Here is a 13,041-nt window from a genome sequence, read left to right as displayed (position 1 = left end):
AGACCTTTTGGCAAAAAAGACACATTTCAAAAAACGTGTGTTTTTAAAAAACAGGCCTTTTAAAAATATCTATTTAAAAGAATATTAAAATTACAGATTCTAAAACATGAATTTAAGAGGAAAAAAAAAAACCCCAAAACCTCCAAAACTCAATCCAAAAATGCTGCCCCAGCACTAAGATGGCTCAGGAGGACAATTTTGGCTGGAAAACTCCGTCAGGCCCCGTTTCTGTGGCAGTTCCAGGTACGAGTCAAGTCTCTACTCACAACAAAAAGGGGAAATAAGAGGCACAAGGACTAAAAGCTCTAAGCTGAGGTATCAAACACAACTATTTGCACCACGATGAGGAGAACTCAGCTCTTGCTTCCATGCCAGCAGTTTCCCTCTCTGGGACACTGAGGGCCTGATGTTTCTGGGTCTCAGAGATTTTACTCTGCTAGCAGCTGCTGACTTTTTTTCCTCAAGGAAAAATTTCCCAAGAAAGCTTCTTCTCGAAACCATCCCGGCAGACAACTCCCCTTTCTCCAAACAATCTTTCTCCAGGTGATGTTTTGTTGTTTCTCTGGTTTAAATGGCATTAGAGAGGTGTGGTTTTTATTCATCAATCATGTCAAGGCTGTATCATTATAGCAGCATTACAATATAGTTGTATATATGTATATATATACATATTATATATATAACATGTATATATATATATTACAGTATAGCACAATCAATAAAGTAGTATTTTTACCACTTATAAAAAGTAGTAAAAATTAAAACAACAAAGCCTTTTTTTTTTTTTTTTGGTCTATGCTCTTTTTTGCCTTCTGAAACATTGAGAATCTTTCATCTTCCTCTGGTGTCCTCCAGCGACAATCCCGCTGTACGGAATTCCACCAGGGATTCTGATGTGCTAACCACACATCCTGGAGCCTCCAGCCCTTCTCCTGGGGCTCTCCTGGGGCTGTCCTGGGGCTGTCCCCCACGTTACCCATGGCATGGGAGCAGTGCTGGCCCCGGGGCTCCGTGGGGACACCTCACACTGGGCACTTACGGGATTTTCCGGGCGGGAGCCCCATCGGCAGAGCGCAAAGGGGCTCTGGAGAGTCCAGGGAAACAGCTGCTCCACAGGCACTGGGCTGCCAAACAGCTGGGGCAGCCTTTGAGCTCAAGGTGGTCGGGCAGAGAGAGCAGCCTGATGGCGTGTGAGAGCACAGGGAAGGATGGGAGAGGTTGGGAAGGGTGGGATGGGGATTCCGGCAGGGGAAAGAGGAATGGAGGCGTGAAACGGAGAGTCAGACAGGTGAGGAATAAATAAAGGGAGATGGGAGAAGGGGTAAAAGGTGGGAGGAAATGAAGAGAGACAATGTAAGAGACACGTGAGGTATTCCTGGTTTAGGCAGCCCTAACCCCGAGGGCACGGCAGAAGCTCCTGCCAGCTCTGGCAGAGCAATTCAGGGCCAAAGAGCACCAAAACCACTGAAAAGAAATCCCTAAATGGGCTGGCCAAGTGAGCCTGCTCCACTCCACAGCTGGGCTCCTTTCCCAGAGCTCTCCTCCTCTCCACTGCCCGAGGGTTGGGAATTCAATCTTCCAGGTACAAGGTTTGGAGGCGCTCAACATGGACCCCAGGGCCAAGGTCTGGCAAACCAAAACCTCCTCTGCTGCAAGTGAGACTTTTGGACTCTGCTCAAAGGATTATGGGGCAAAACTCCACAAAAGCCAAAAAAAAATCCCAAAGGATCCAGTGCTCTGAACTGCATCCTGAGTTACAGCACTGGGAGCTGAGAGTGGTTGGGGTGGGACATCCCAGGAATGGGAAGAGAGGTCACCAAATCCTGGGAAGTGATCCTGCCTTTTCCACAAATAAACCAAAAAAGCAATATTGGGAAAGAGAGACTTGGTGGTTGAGTGTGGAATGGTGAGAAGGTGGCAGCAGGTTTGGGGGAGGGAAGTGGCCTTCCCAAAGAATCCAAGATCCTGTTCATGGAAGGAATGTGCTGCTGGAAGAGACACAGGATGGGTCCATGGAAATGCTGAGCTACATTCTGGAGAAGAGGAATGGCTTCCTGTGCACAGGGAAACACATCCCCAGCTCACACTGCCCTTGGAAATTATTCCTGTGCACAGGGAAACACATCCCCAGCTCACACTGCCCTTGGAAATTATTCCTGTGCACAGGGAAACACATCCCCAGCTCACACTGCCCTTGGAAATTATTCCTGTGCACAGGGAAACACATCCCCAGCTCACACTGCCCTTGGAAATTATTCCTGTGCACAGGGAAACACATCCCCAGCTCACACTGCCCTTGGAAATTATTCCTGTGCACAGGGAAACACATCCCCAGCTCACACTGCCCTTGGAAGTGATTCCTGTGCACAGGGAAACACATCCCCAGCTCACACTGCCTTTGGAAGTGATTCCTGCCCCTGGAAGTCATTCCTGCCCCAGCTGAAGCCCCTCAGAGGTCCCTTCCACCCCACAGCACCAACTCCTCCCTGTGGCACAGCTCTGCTGGAACAGAGGGCAGGGCAGGGCTGTCCTGGTGGGAAGGGCTGTCCCCAAAAGCTGCAATCCCAAGGCGGCCGTACCGGAGGGTGGAGTGTCTGCCGGAGCGGGAGATGCTGTTCCCAACGGGAGAGGGCAGATTGCTGCCCCTGTGCAGGTCCTCGATGGATCTGCTCCAGGGCTTGGACTTGTCCATGGAGCTCTCCACGCTGTTCTCCAGGCTTTCAAAGTCAAACCTGCAAAGGAAAGGGACATTCCAAGGCTGGGTCAGGCAGAAGAGACGCGCGCGGAGTTTTCCGTCCCGCCGCGGGTTTTGGGGGAATCACAGAATCGTTGGGCAAAGGCAAACGGGACAAAAGCAAAGGAAAAGCTCTCCAGGACCATCAAATCCTACTGATCCCCCTTCCCACCCAAACCAGTCCAGGGTTCTGTGATCTCAACGGGTGGTGGAAGGATGGAAAAGGAGAGTTGTGGCGCCGGAGGGACATGGAAAAGTCCAGGGAAACAGGATGAGCTTCACATGGGGAAGGAAAATCCAGAACCTGGAAATTCCAGAATCTGGAAATTCCAGAGCCTGGAATCCCTGAAATTCCAGAACCTGGAAATTCCTGGAAATTCCAGAACCTGGAAATTCCAGAACCTGGAATCCCTGAAATTCCAGGTTCATTCAGGTTGGGAAAACCCTCCAAGACCATGGAATCCAACCATTCCCAGCCTGGCCAAGGCCACCAATCCTTGTCCCCAAGTGCCACACCTACAGGGCTTTGAATCCTCTGGGAGACGCCTCCAAACAGGATCAAACAGCTTCTCCAACACAAAATCAATCCAACGCTGCCTGCTTGCTGAGGGAAAAGTGGGAATTCTGGGAGCTCTCTCCAGCGAATCTCTCCAAATTCAGCTGTGCAAGCACCACTTTGGTTTCCTCTGTCCCAGTTTGGCCCCACAAAGCTCCCAGCACATTCAGAGATCACCACAATCAGCCCAGAGTCCCTGATTTCTGCCTCCTCGCCCCTTGTTCTGCTATTCCAAGCAGGAATTGCTTGTTCCCCTTCCAGCTCCTGAGGTTATTACTCATGTTCCCCGTGTGAGAGGGGAAAAACCCAGAGAGCTCCTTGCGTGCATTTGTATAAATTTAGGAAGAAAGGCTTTGGACAAACATTTCTTTTTGCTGTGCACAGTTGTTTTGTTGGTTTTTTTTTTTTTTCCAGTGGGTAACATTTGAAACCATAGGATTTTCCCCTCATAAATTTTCCTGCAACCCCACCACAAATCTCTTTTCTGGGCAGTGCTGAGGGACGTAAATCTGATGGCAGCCTTGCTAAAAATAAATTATCAGCTCTCTCTACAGCTTGAGTTTCTACTCCCAAAATTATCTTTACCCTCAGGCTTCTTCTTTATTATTATTTTAAATATCTAAAAAAATCTGCTACGATATCCTGAATGAATGTGGATTCATTCCCCATGCCTGGAATTCTCCACAGGCAGCTTGGATGGGATTTGGAGCACCCTGGGAGAGTGGAAGGCTCCCTGTCCGTGGCAGGGATGAGTCTGGAGGTTCCTCCCAGCCCAAACCAGTCTGGGCTGATTCCGTGGTAATAAAACAAAGTCTCAGCTGAAGATCTCTGCTGAAAGCTGATTTTTCCCCACTGGTTTTTCAGAGCCCACGTCACGATTTATGACCCAAACAATTAAATCCGATCCAAATGTCAGAAAAAACCCTCAGTTTTCAGTCTTCCCAACTTCCAAAATGCCCCTGGAATTGCTCCTGAGCTGTGGCAGGATTCCAGCCCTGCCTACCAGGAGTTTGGGAGGGTGGGAATCCCTCTGGACCAAGCAGGAATACAAAGCCCTGGGCTCAGACAACAAGTGCCAACCTATTTTCAAAGAATCCTGCATCTTTCCACAAACTCTGGGATGGGTTTTCCACCCCTGAGACGCTCAAAATAAAAAATAGGAATAGAGATTAAAAATCTCAAGGTTTAAATTCAGTGCTTTTTTTTTATTTTTATTTTTTATTTTTATTTATTTTGTCTGCTGTGATGAAGTAATTCCAAACCCACATCAAGATTCCCTCTGCTCTCAGAGGGATTCCACAGAATCATGGAATTATTGAGGCTGGAAAAGACCAGAACCACCAAACACTTCCATGCCCACCAAACCACTTTTTGAACAAATTCCAGGGCTTCTGAGCCCACCACTGCCCTGGGCAGGCTGGTCAGTGCTCAACCCCTTTGGAATGAAGGAATATTCCCGAATTTCCATGGAATTCCCGGCAGGAAATCCTGGGAATGTCTCACTTACGTGACTGCATACTGGGCAAAGGACAGGTACTCCACCAGGACATCCAGGCCTTTGTTCTCTTCGTTCAGGAACTCCCTGACCCATCTGTGAGAGAAATTCACACATCAGAGCCTTGCCGGGGCTTTGCAATTCCCTGGAATTCTCAGAAAAACTGGAGACAGAGCTTTGAGTCTGAGCACTCAGGAAAAAATAAAAGTGTTTTTTTTTTTTTTTTTAAATGGTTGTTAAAGAGTCCTTTAGATGCCTTCCCAAATGTACCAATATTCCTTTTTTTTTTTGCAGCACTGTGAAGGTCAGCTCCTCACACAGGGACTTGGCTCAGTTTTTATCTCATCCTGATCTCCAGCAGGTGTAAAAGCAGGGAAAGGATCTCTGATGGATGTCCTGGGTGTACATATAACAGCAATTTTGCCTTTTTTTTTTTCCCCAAAAAAAGTGTTCACCTGCTAACAGTGAATTCTGGCCCCTGGGTTTTGCAAAATAATTCAGGGACAGTGTGCTGTGTTCCAAAGCTTTGAAAATGCCAAGGAAAAAAATTGAAAATCCATCAATTTAGGGGCAAAGCTGGATGGAAAAGGAAGCTCAGCACAGCCTCAGCTCTTCTCTGAACCCCAAAAAAAGGCAGCAAATCCCCTGGGAGTGGCTGGGTGCCACTGGAATGAGGGAATCCAGGGAGGAAAGTGGAGCTCCAGGCTCCTGGAGTGGGAATTCATCACCTCTGACTTACTCTGATCATCAGGATGGACATTTTTGGTCATTTCCCTGTAAAAATAACCAGCCTGGTGTTTTATAAGATGTGTTTTGGAAAAAAACCCAAAAAACCAAAAAAACAACAATCCTTCAGCCAGGAGCACCAAGGAAATGAACCCTGATGCTGTCCCCTCTTTAAGTGAGGTTCCTCCTGCTCATCCAAAATCCAGGAGCATCCAGGGATGCCTCTGGTGGGGAATCCTTTGTGTTGGAATAGGAGGGAACATCTGGAAGGAGTCTTTGGGAGGAGTTTTTGGGATGGTGCAGCTCCAAGGAAGGTTCTCATCACCACATTGAGACTGCCATTCCTTCCATGGCTTAAAATACCCCCCAATTCCCTGAAAATCACAGCAGAATCCTGAAAAATCGATGGAGAAAACCACTGGGAAAAGCTCCCTGGCTGCTGCAGCTTCTGGAAGGTGAAATTGGTGGGAATGTGGGTGGGAAAAGGATGTCTGATAAAAACCCTAAAGCTCTGGCAATCCTTCTGCAGCAGTTTGGGGATGGATTTGCTGCTTTGTGGATAAATCCTGGAGGATGTTGGGATGTTATTCCCAGGCAGGCTCCAGGAACTGCCCCACAGTAAAGCTGAAAGACAGCAGAGGGAGGGTGAATTATAAATTTATAGCTGCAGCTTTACTTTTATTCTGTGCTCTGACTGAGCTGACTCCAGCCTTTCCTCAGCCCTCAGAAAAACGTGGATAAATCCACCAGGAAAGGATTAAAGCTGAATTATCCTCCTGAGATGCCCAGCTCCCCTTAACTAAGCCCATCAGGCTTTAATTATCAATCAAATGGCATCCTTTATTGACGTGCAAAGGGGGTGTTTTCTCAAAGGCAGGCACCTTTAGAATTAAAAAAATAATAATAATTAATAAGTAATAGAAAATAAATTAATAAATAAAATAAATATAATAATAATAGTAATATAAAATAATAATTAATAAATAAAATAAATATAATAATAGTAATATAAAATAATAATAAATAAATAAAACAAATATAATAGTAATAGAAAAATAAATATAATAATAATGCTAGCAAAAATAGTAATAGTAATAATAAAAATAACAGAAAATAAAAAATTAAATGGAAGCAGAGGCATCCAAAGTTCTCACCCAATGTGGTTTGTCCTTAAGGAAATTTCCAGTTCTCGGAGCACCTGAGTCGACTCCTGGACTCGTCTCCTGAATTTCTGCCATGGAATGAGCAGCAAAAATAACAATTAGGCTCTATTAAAAAATATCAACATCTCACCCAGCACAGAGGGAATGAAGGAAACAAGGAGAGAACTCCTCTAAATCCCCAGGAATAAAAACCCGTGGGGAGAAATCCCTTCTGTTCCCAGGAACGTCCTGGAGCTTCCAGGATTAAGGAAATTAAAAGCCTGGAGATAAAGAAACATTTTTTTAATAAACCAAGCTTGGGTTTAACACCAAGCTTTCTCCTGAAGGTTGCAGAGCTCCTCTGCCTTAGGAAATGAGGTGACAGAGCAAGCAGGGGCAGCTCAATCCCATCAGGAGCAGGACTGGAGCTTCCTCTTCTCCCTGCCCATGGAAAAGGGCTAAAACAGCTGGAGAAATGCCCCTGGAGCAGCTGCTTTGGCACATTCCCATTCCTGAGCAGGGTCAACGAGAGCTGAAGGGGTGAAGAAGGAGAAGGGCAGGCTTAGGTGGGATGGTGGGATGGAATCCCTGGATGTGGCACAGGCTGGAGGCCAGGAGGAGGCATGGAGCAAAACCAGTGAGACCACCCCAACCCCAGCAAGAATCCCGGTGGGATGAGCTCTGCCATCATCCCTGTGGGAATCCCAGTGGGATGAGCTCTCCCATATCCCTGTGGGAATCCCAGTGGGATGAGCTCTCCTATCCCTGTGGAAACCCCAGTGGGATGAGCTCTGCCATCATCCCTGTGGAAACCCCAGTGGGATGAGCTCTCCCATATTCCTGTGGGAATCCCAGTGGGATGAGCTCTCCCATATCCCTGTTGGAATCTCAGTGGGATGAGCTTTCCCATATCCTGGTGGGAATCTCAGTGAGATGAGCTCTCCCATCATCCCTGTGGGAATCCCAGTGGGATGAGCTCTCCCATATCCCTGTGGATACCCCAGTGGGATGAGCTCTCCCTTATCCCTGTGGGAATCTCAGTGGGATGAGCTCTCCCTTATCCCTGGTGGTATCTCAGTGGGATGAGGTCTCCCTTATCCCTGTGGGAATCCTGGTGGGATGAGCTCTCCCATATCCCTGTGGGAATCTCAGTGAGATGAGCTCTCCCATATCCCTGTTGGAATCCTGCTGGGATGAGCTCTGCCATCCCTGTGGGAATCCTGCTGGGATGAGCTCTCCCATATCCCTGTGGGAATCTCAGTGGGATGAGCTCTCCCATCCCTGTGGATACCCCAGTGGGATGAGCTCTCCCATATCCCTGTTGGAATCCCGCTGGATGAGCTCTCCCTTATCCCTGCTGGAATCTCCCCGTGCCGGAGGGGCTGAGGAAGGCCGCGGGCGATCCGGAATAACCCGGATCAGACAGGAACTCGGGGGTTATTTTTAGCCCCTCTGGGTTTGTCATTTGTCACAGGACTCTGGGATAAGAAAGGCTCCAATGTGAGCCCACGGAGCGAAGCCGAACACGGAACAACCTCCAAAACCCTCCGGAGGAATAAAACCACACAAAGCCCCCGTTCACCGGGCTGGGAAGAAATCCATCCAGGGAAAGGTCAAGGTTTCCTAGGAAATGGTTCCCTGCTCCTGCCTGGAGGCCCCAACAAGAGCAGCCCCGTCCCAAGGCTCCCTGTGCCCAGGGACACGGGCTGGGAGCACAGGGAGACAGGGCACCTTCCTCACGCCACGGAATTGCCAGGGCAGGATCCGTGTTTCCCACAGGGAAGCGACCTCGGATGGGATCGGTGGGGAGGAGGCTGAGCCAGGCCAGGGCAGGAGCTGCTGGGCTCTGCTGCGGGTTTGGGCGGGTTTTAGAGGGTCTTGTAGTTGACACCATGGACAGAGCTGGTCCCTGCGGATGGGAGGTGATCCCCGTGGATGGTCATGGATGGAGCTGATCCCTGTGGATGGGAATTGTCACCATGGATGGGAATTGTCACCATGGATGGGAATTGTCACCATGGATGGAGCTGATCCCTAAGGATGGGAATTGTCACCATGGATGGGAATTGTCACCATGGATGGAGCTGATCCCCGTGGATGGGAATTGTCACCATGGATGGAACTGATTCCCATGGATGGGAATTGTCACCATGGATGGGAATTGTCACCATGGATGGGAATTGTCACCATGGATGGAGCTGATCCCCGTGGATGGGAATTGTCACCATGGATGGAGCTGATCCCTATGGATGGAGCTGATCCCCATGGATGGGAATTGTCACCATGGATGGGAATTGTCACCATGGATGGAGCTGATCCCTATGGATGGAGCTGATCCCCATGGATGGGAATTGTCACCATGGATGGGAATTGTCACCATGGATGGAGCTGATCCCTATGGATGGGAATTGTCACCATGGATGGGAACTGTCACCATGGATGGAGCTGATCTCCATGGATGGAGCTGATCCCTATGGATGGGAATTGTCACCATGGATGGGAATTGTCACCATGGATGGAGCTGATCCCTAAGGATGGGAATTGTCACCATGGATGGGAATTGTCACCATGGATGGAGCTGATCCCCGTGGATGGGAATTGTCACCATGGATGGGAATTGTCACCATGGATGGAGCTGATGCCTATGGATGGAGCTGTTACCATGGATGGAGCTGATTCCCAAGGATGGGGTTGATCCCCAAGGACGGAGCTGATCCCCAAGGATGGAGCTGACCACCATGAACCTTGCTCAGCTGCACTGAGCCTCTGCAGGCAAATTCCCAGAGAAAAGGACTCCAAACTCGGACATCCCTTGCCGGGGTGGGCTCAGGGCCTCACACAGAGCCAGGCCAGGAGCCCGGCTCAGAGACAACTCCTCACATTATTTCTTCAGGCCACCGTTATTAAAACAAGCCGGGCTCCACGTCAGACAGTCTTTGGCTTCCAAACATTTGCTCTCCTTCCCAAGCTGGAAAACTGCAGCAAATTCTCAATTTCTCTTTTTGCTTCTCCTTGGAAGTTTTCAGGCCATTTGCACAAAGGCAGGAAGGAACCTGGAGCCCGGGAGCAGCCTGGCTGAGGAATGAGGGACAGGCAGGAGGAAACAGGATGCTCCTCACCTTCCTGGTCACTGCCGGGTCCAGATATCCCTTCAGCTTCTGGATGTAAGTGTGAGGAGGATTCTTCACTTGGAATCTTTCCTGCAAAAGAGACAGGAACAAACGTTTTTTCTGTATTTATAATGTCCAGAAAACTCATGCACCACACACGTATTAAACAATATATATTTATAATACATTCCATCCCGAAGTGGATAATCTCTGCATGCAAATAAAATAAGATTTAAATGGATCTTGATATTTCTGTCAACAGCCTAAAAGGACACCTTCAGCATTCAGTGGGAATTCTGAATTTTAGCTGCACATCCACCTGAATGTCCAGGGATTCTGCCCAGCATGGAGAGAAAGGAGAAGGGTCAGGAGAGTTGATGCACGCACCAACACAAAATTCTTTTTAATCACTTGGAAAAAAGCTTCCACTAGCCCAAGGTGCCCCAATCCCTGTCCAGCCTGACCTTGGGCACTTGCAGGGATCCAGCCACAGCCTCTCTGGGAAATCCATTCCAGCTCCTCCTCACCCTCCCAGCCAGGAATTCCTTGCCAATATCCCACCCAGCCCTGCCCTCTGGCAGAGGGAAGCCATTCCTCAAGGTCCCAACACCTCGTGCAGGGATCACTCCCTCCCCAATCCCCCCTCAGCCCCAGATCACAGATTTTGGTGACAAACACCAGCTCTGTCTTCTGAGAGCTCCCTGATTTTTGCTCCCTGATTCTTTTGCTTTCCCAGCGTCCAGCTGGGAGTTTATCCCACCAAAGCTGCTGTGAAACACGAGCTGTTCCACGGGCAGAGGGCTGTGTCCAAAGCTCCTCACAGCACTCCCAAAAATTCTGATCCTGTTTGTATCTTGGAAGAACTTTGAGCTCTTCTGCCCCTTTTCCCTGGAGGAAAGATCTCATCCCCATCTCCTGAAATTTCCCATTTTATAACTGTTATCTGAAACCTCCCTTTATGAGGTCAGGATGCAATTCTTACTGCATTATCCCAAAGTTATTCCAGAATGAACAGGACGCTGCTGCCCAGTTACCAGAACTGTCTGAACACCACCAGTTCTTCCTGTTATTATCTTGCTGTTTGCTGGAAAAGAAGTAATCCACCACGGCCAGCAGGAAAAAAATGAAGGAAAAACTCTTCCCTGAGCTCCACCAGCCCTGATGGGAGCTCTGGAAGTCCCAGAGCATTCCTGGTTTTCCTCTTTTACAGCTGGATTCTTTCTTTTTTTTTTTTTCCCATGCACCTCCCCACAGCTCTGCAATTGGCATTTCCTATTTTATCTCAAAACCAGCTCAGAAAACACAAAGTTCTTCACTGAGGGTTCTCCTCTGGACAGAGTGACTCCAGCAGGGTCTGCCCTGCTCCGGCATCACGTTCACCATCCTGGATTCTTCTTGGCTCTCTCTCAGGGATTCCCTGCTCCAGGCTCACCTCAGTGCCTCCCACGGGGCAGACAGAGATTTCCTGCAATCCCAGAGTGGTTTGGGCTGGAAGAGCCCTTAAGGATCCTCCAATCCCAACCCCTGCCACCATTTGGCAGCAGCATCCCAGCCCAGCAAGGCTCCACGTTCCATCTCCATTTATTCCCCCCTTTCTTGGGAGTTCTCTGCTGCTGACAGAGCTGTGTGCAGTCCAATCCCCCCAGAGAAGCTCTTTTTGCTCTTATGGATTAATTTTTCCTCCCAAGTAATCAACCCTTGTCTGCTGAAGCGACAGGAGCTTTTCCCAAAAGCTTTAATTGCCTGGAATCCGCCAAATGAAATGTTTAAAGAGACTCAAGGAGCACATTTAAACAGTCTGGGATGCAGCTACTGGATGTTTTCTGTTTGTTTTCCTCAAACCTGGCTGTAATTATGCATTTATGTAATAATCTCTGCAGCAACTTCATTTAAAAAGATGCTGCACGTTCCTGTGGAGCGGAATTATTTGGGTTAAAGGAGACTTTCAAGACGTTATCCACGAACAGCAAACACCAGCAATGCTTTTTTTACCTGAGGAGTGACCAAAAACCACTTGTGGTAAACATCTCCCAGACCCTGAGACTTTTTTACAGCCCCTTCAAGTGTTTTCTTTTTTTTTTTTTTTGGTGGTTTGGAAAGCAGTGAGGGATTAGCCTTTAAAATTGCCCTTTCCTGGCTGTTAGGATTCCTGTCTGGTTTATCCAGCTCAGAGTGTTTTATATTAGAGGCTGATTAAGAAGCTGCAAGGGCCAGGGCTGTGCAGTGAGGCCTCCAAATCACCCTGGGTGTCTGGTCACAGCCACCCTCTTCCCAAAAATCCGACTGGGAGCTCCCAGGGGTTGGGAATGGAGCTGATTGCAGGCTGGAATCTTCCTGGAATTCAGTGGGATGCTCTCCTTGGGAGCATCCCAACACCCACACTTCCCCAGGCACTGCTGGGCCTTAGAAACCATAATTAAAGAGTTAAAAAATCCCTGCTTTTATTCCTGTCAGCTCCTCCCCTCCACTGCTGGCAATTCCCACTCACTCCCTGGCCAGCTCTGCTTCCAAACTCAGGATTTAACACCGTCTGCACGACGAGGTCGGGGATTTTTTACTGCACACGCACAAAAAAAAGCCTCAAATCCGGATTGGAGCGGCCCGAACTTTGCTCAGCAGATCCTGTGGGGTGACATCACGACTGGGACACAAAGTGGCTTCCCTGGATTGAGCCATTCAGACACAACAAAGTCCCTAAATCCCGGTGAAACCCTTTTTTAATCTCGGCTACGTGACCGCAGCGAGCCCCAGCGTTATCTGCAGCCCGAAAGGACGCGGGCATGGAGCAGCAGTGACTCCACACCGCCTTTGCCAGCCACCCCCAAAGCAAACCAGCTTCATTCCCAAGGATAAAGGCCCTTCCTGCCTGGGAAAATCCCCGAGGAGCCGTGTTGTAAGGCGGGATGGAACAGCACAGGGGAATGCAAGGACAGCAGCAGCGGAGAGCAACGAGATGAGCTGGACCCAGCCTTTCCCTTTGGGGGAATCAACGGGGAGAATTCACTGGGAATAGACTCTCAGAGGGGTTTGGGACAGGGGATGGAGGGACAGGACACAGGGAATGGCTTCCCACTGGGAAAGAGGAGATTTGGGGTGGGGTATTGGGAAGGAATTCCTGGCTAGGATGGAATTCCCAGAGCGGCTGTGGCTGCCATGGATCCCTGGCAGTGCCCAAGGCCAGACTGGAATAACCTGGGATAGTGGAAGGTGTCCCTGACCATGGCAGGGGTGAGGCTGAATGGCTCTGAAGTCCTTTTAACCCAGCCCATTCCATGATT

General features: G+C 49.0%; 1 protein-coding gene across 3 annotated transcripts in view; it reads right to left on the bottom strand.

Annotated features, from left to right (window-relative positions):
* Positions 1 to 13,041, bottom strand: part of FMNL2 (formin like 2) — a 129,908-nt gene that overhangs the window by 33,714 nt on the left and 83,153 nt on the right. For all 3 annotated transcript variants that reach the window (XM_066323205.1, XM_066323204.1, XM_066323206.1), the window contains exons 3-6: positions 9,773 to 9,853; positions 6,666 to 6,742; positions 4,798 to 4,881; positions 2,580 to 2,732 (exon numbers count right to left, since the gene is read on the bottom strand). In XM_066323205.1, the coding sequence (XP_066179302.1) occupies positions 2,580 to 2,732; positions 4,798 to 4,881; positions 6,666 to 6,742; positions 9,773 to 9,853 (395 nt within the window). The remainder of the gene's footprint in view (positions 1 to 2,579; positions 2,733 to 4,797; positions 4,882 to 6,665; positions 6,743 to 9,772; positions 9,854 to 13,041) is intronic.

Source organism: Sylvia atricapilla, chromosome 7, assembly GCF_009819655.1.
Source record: "Sylvia atricapilla isolate bSylAtr1 chromosome 7, bSylAtr1.pri, whole genome shotgun sequence".
NCBI classification, from domain to species: domain Eukaryota; kingdom Metazoa; phylum Chordata; class Aves; order Passeriformes; family Sylviidae; genus Sylvia; species Sylvia atricapilla.
This window is presented reverse-complemented; position numbering and strand designations above follow the sequence as displayed.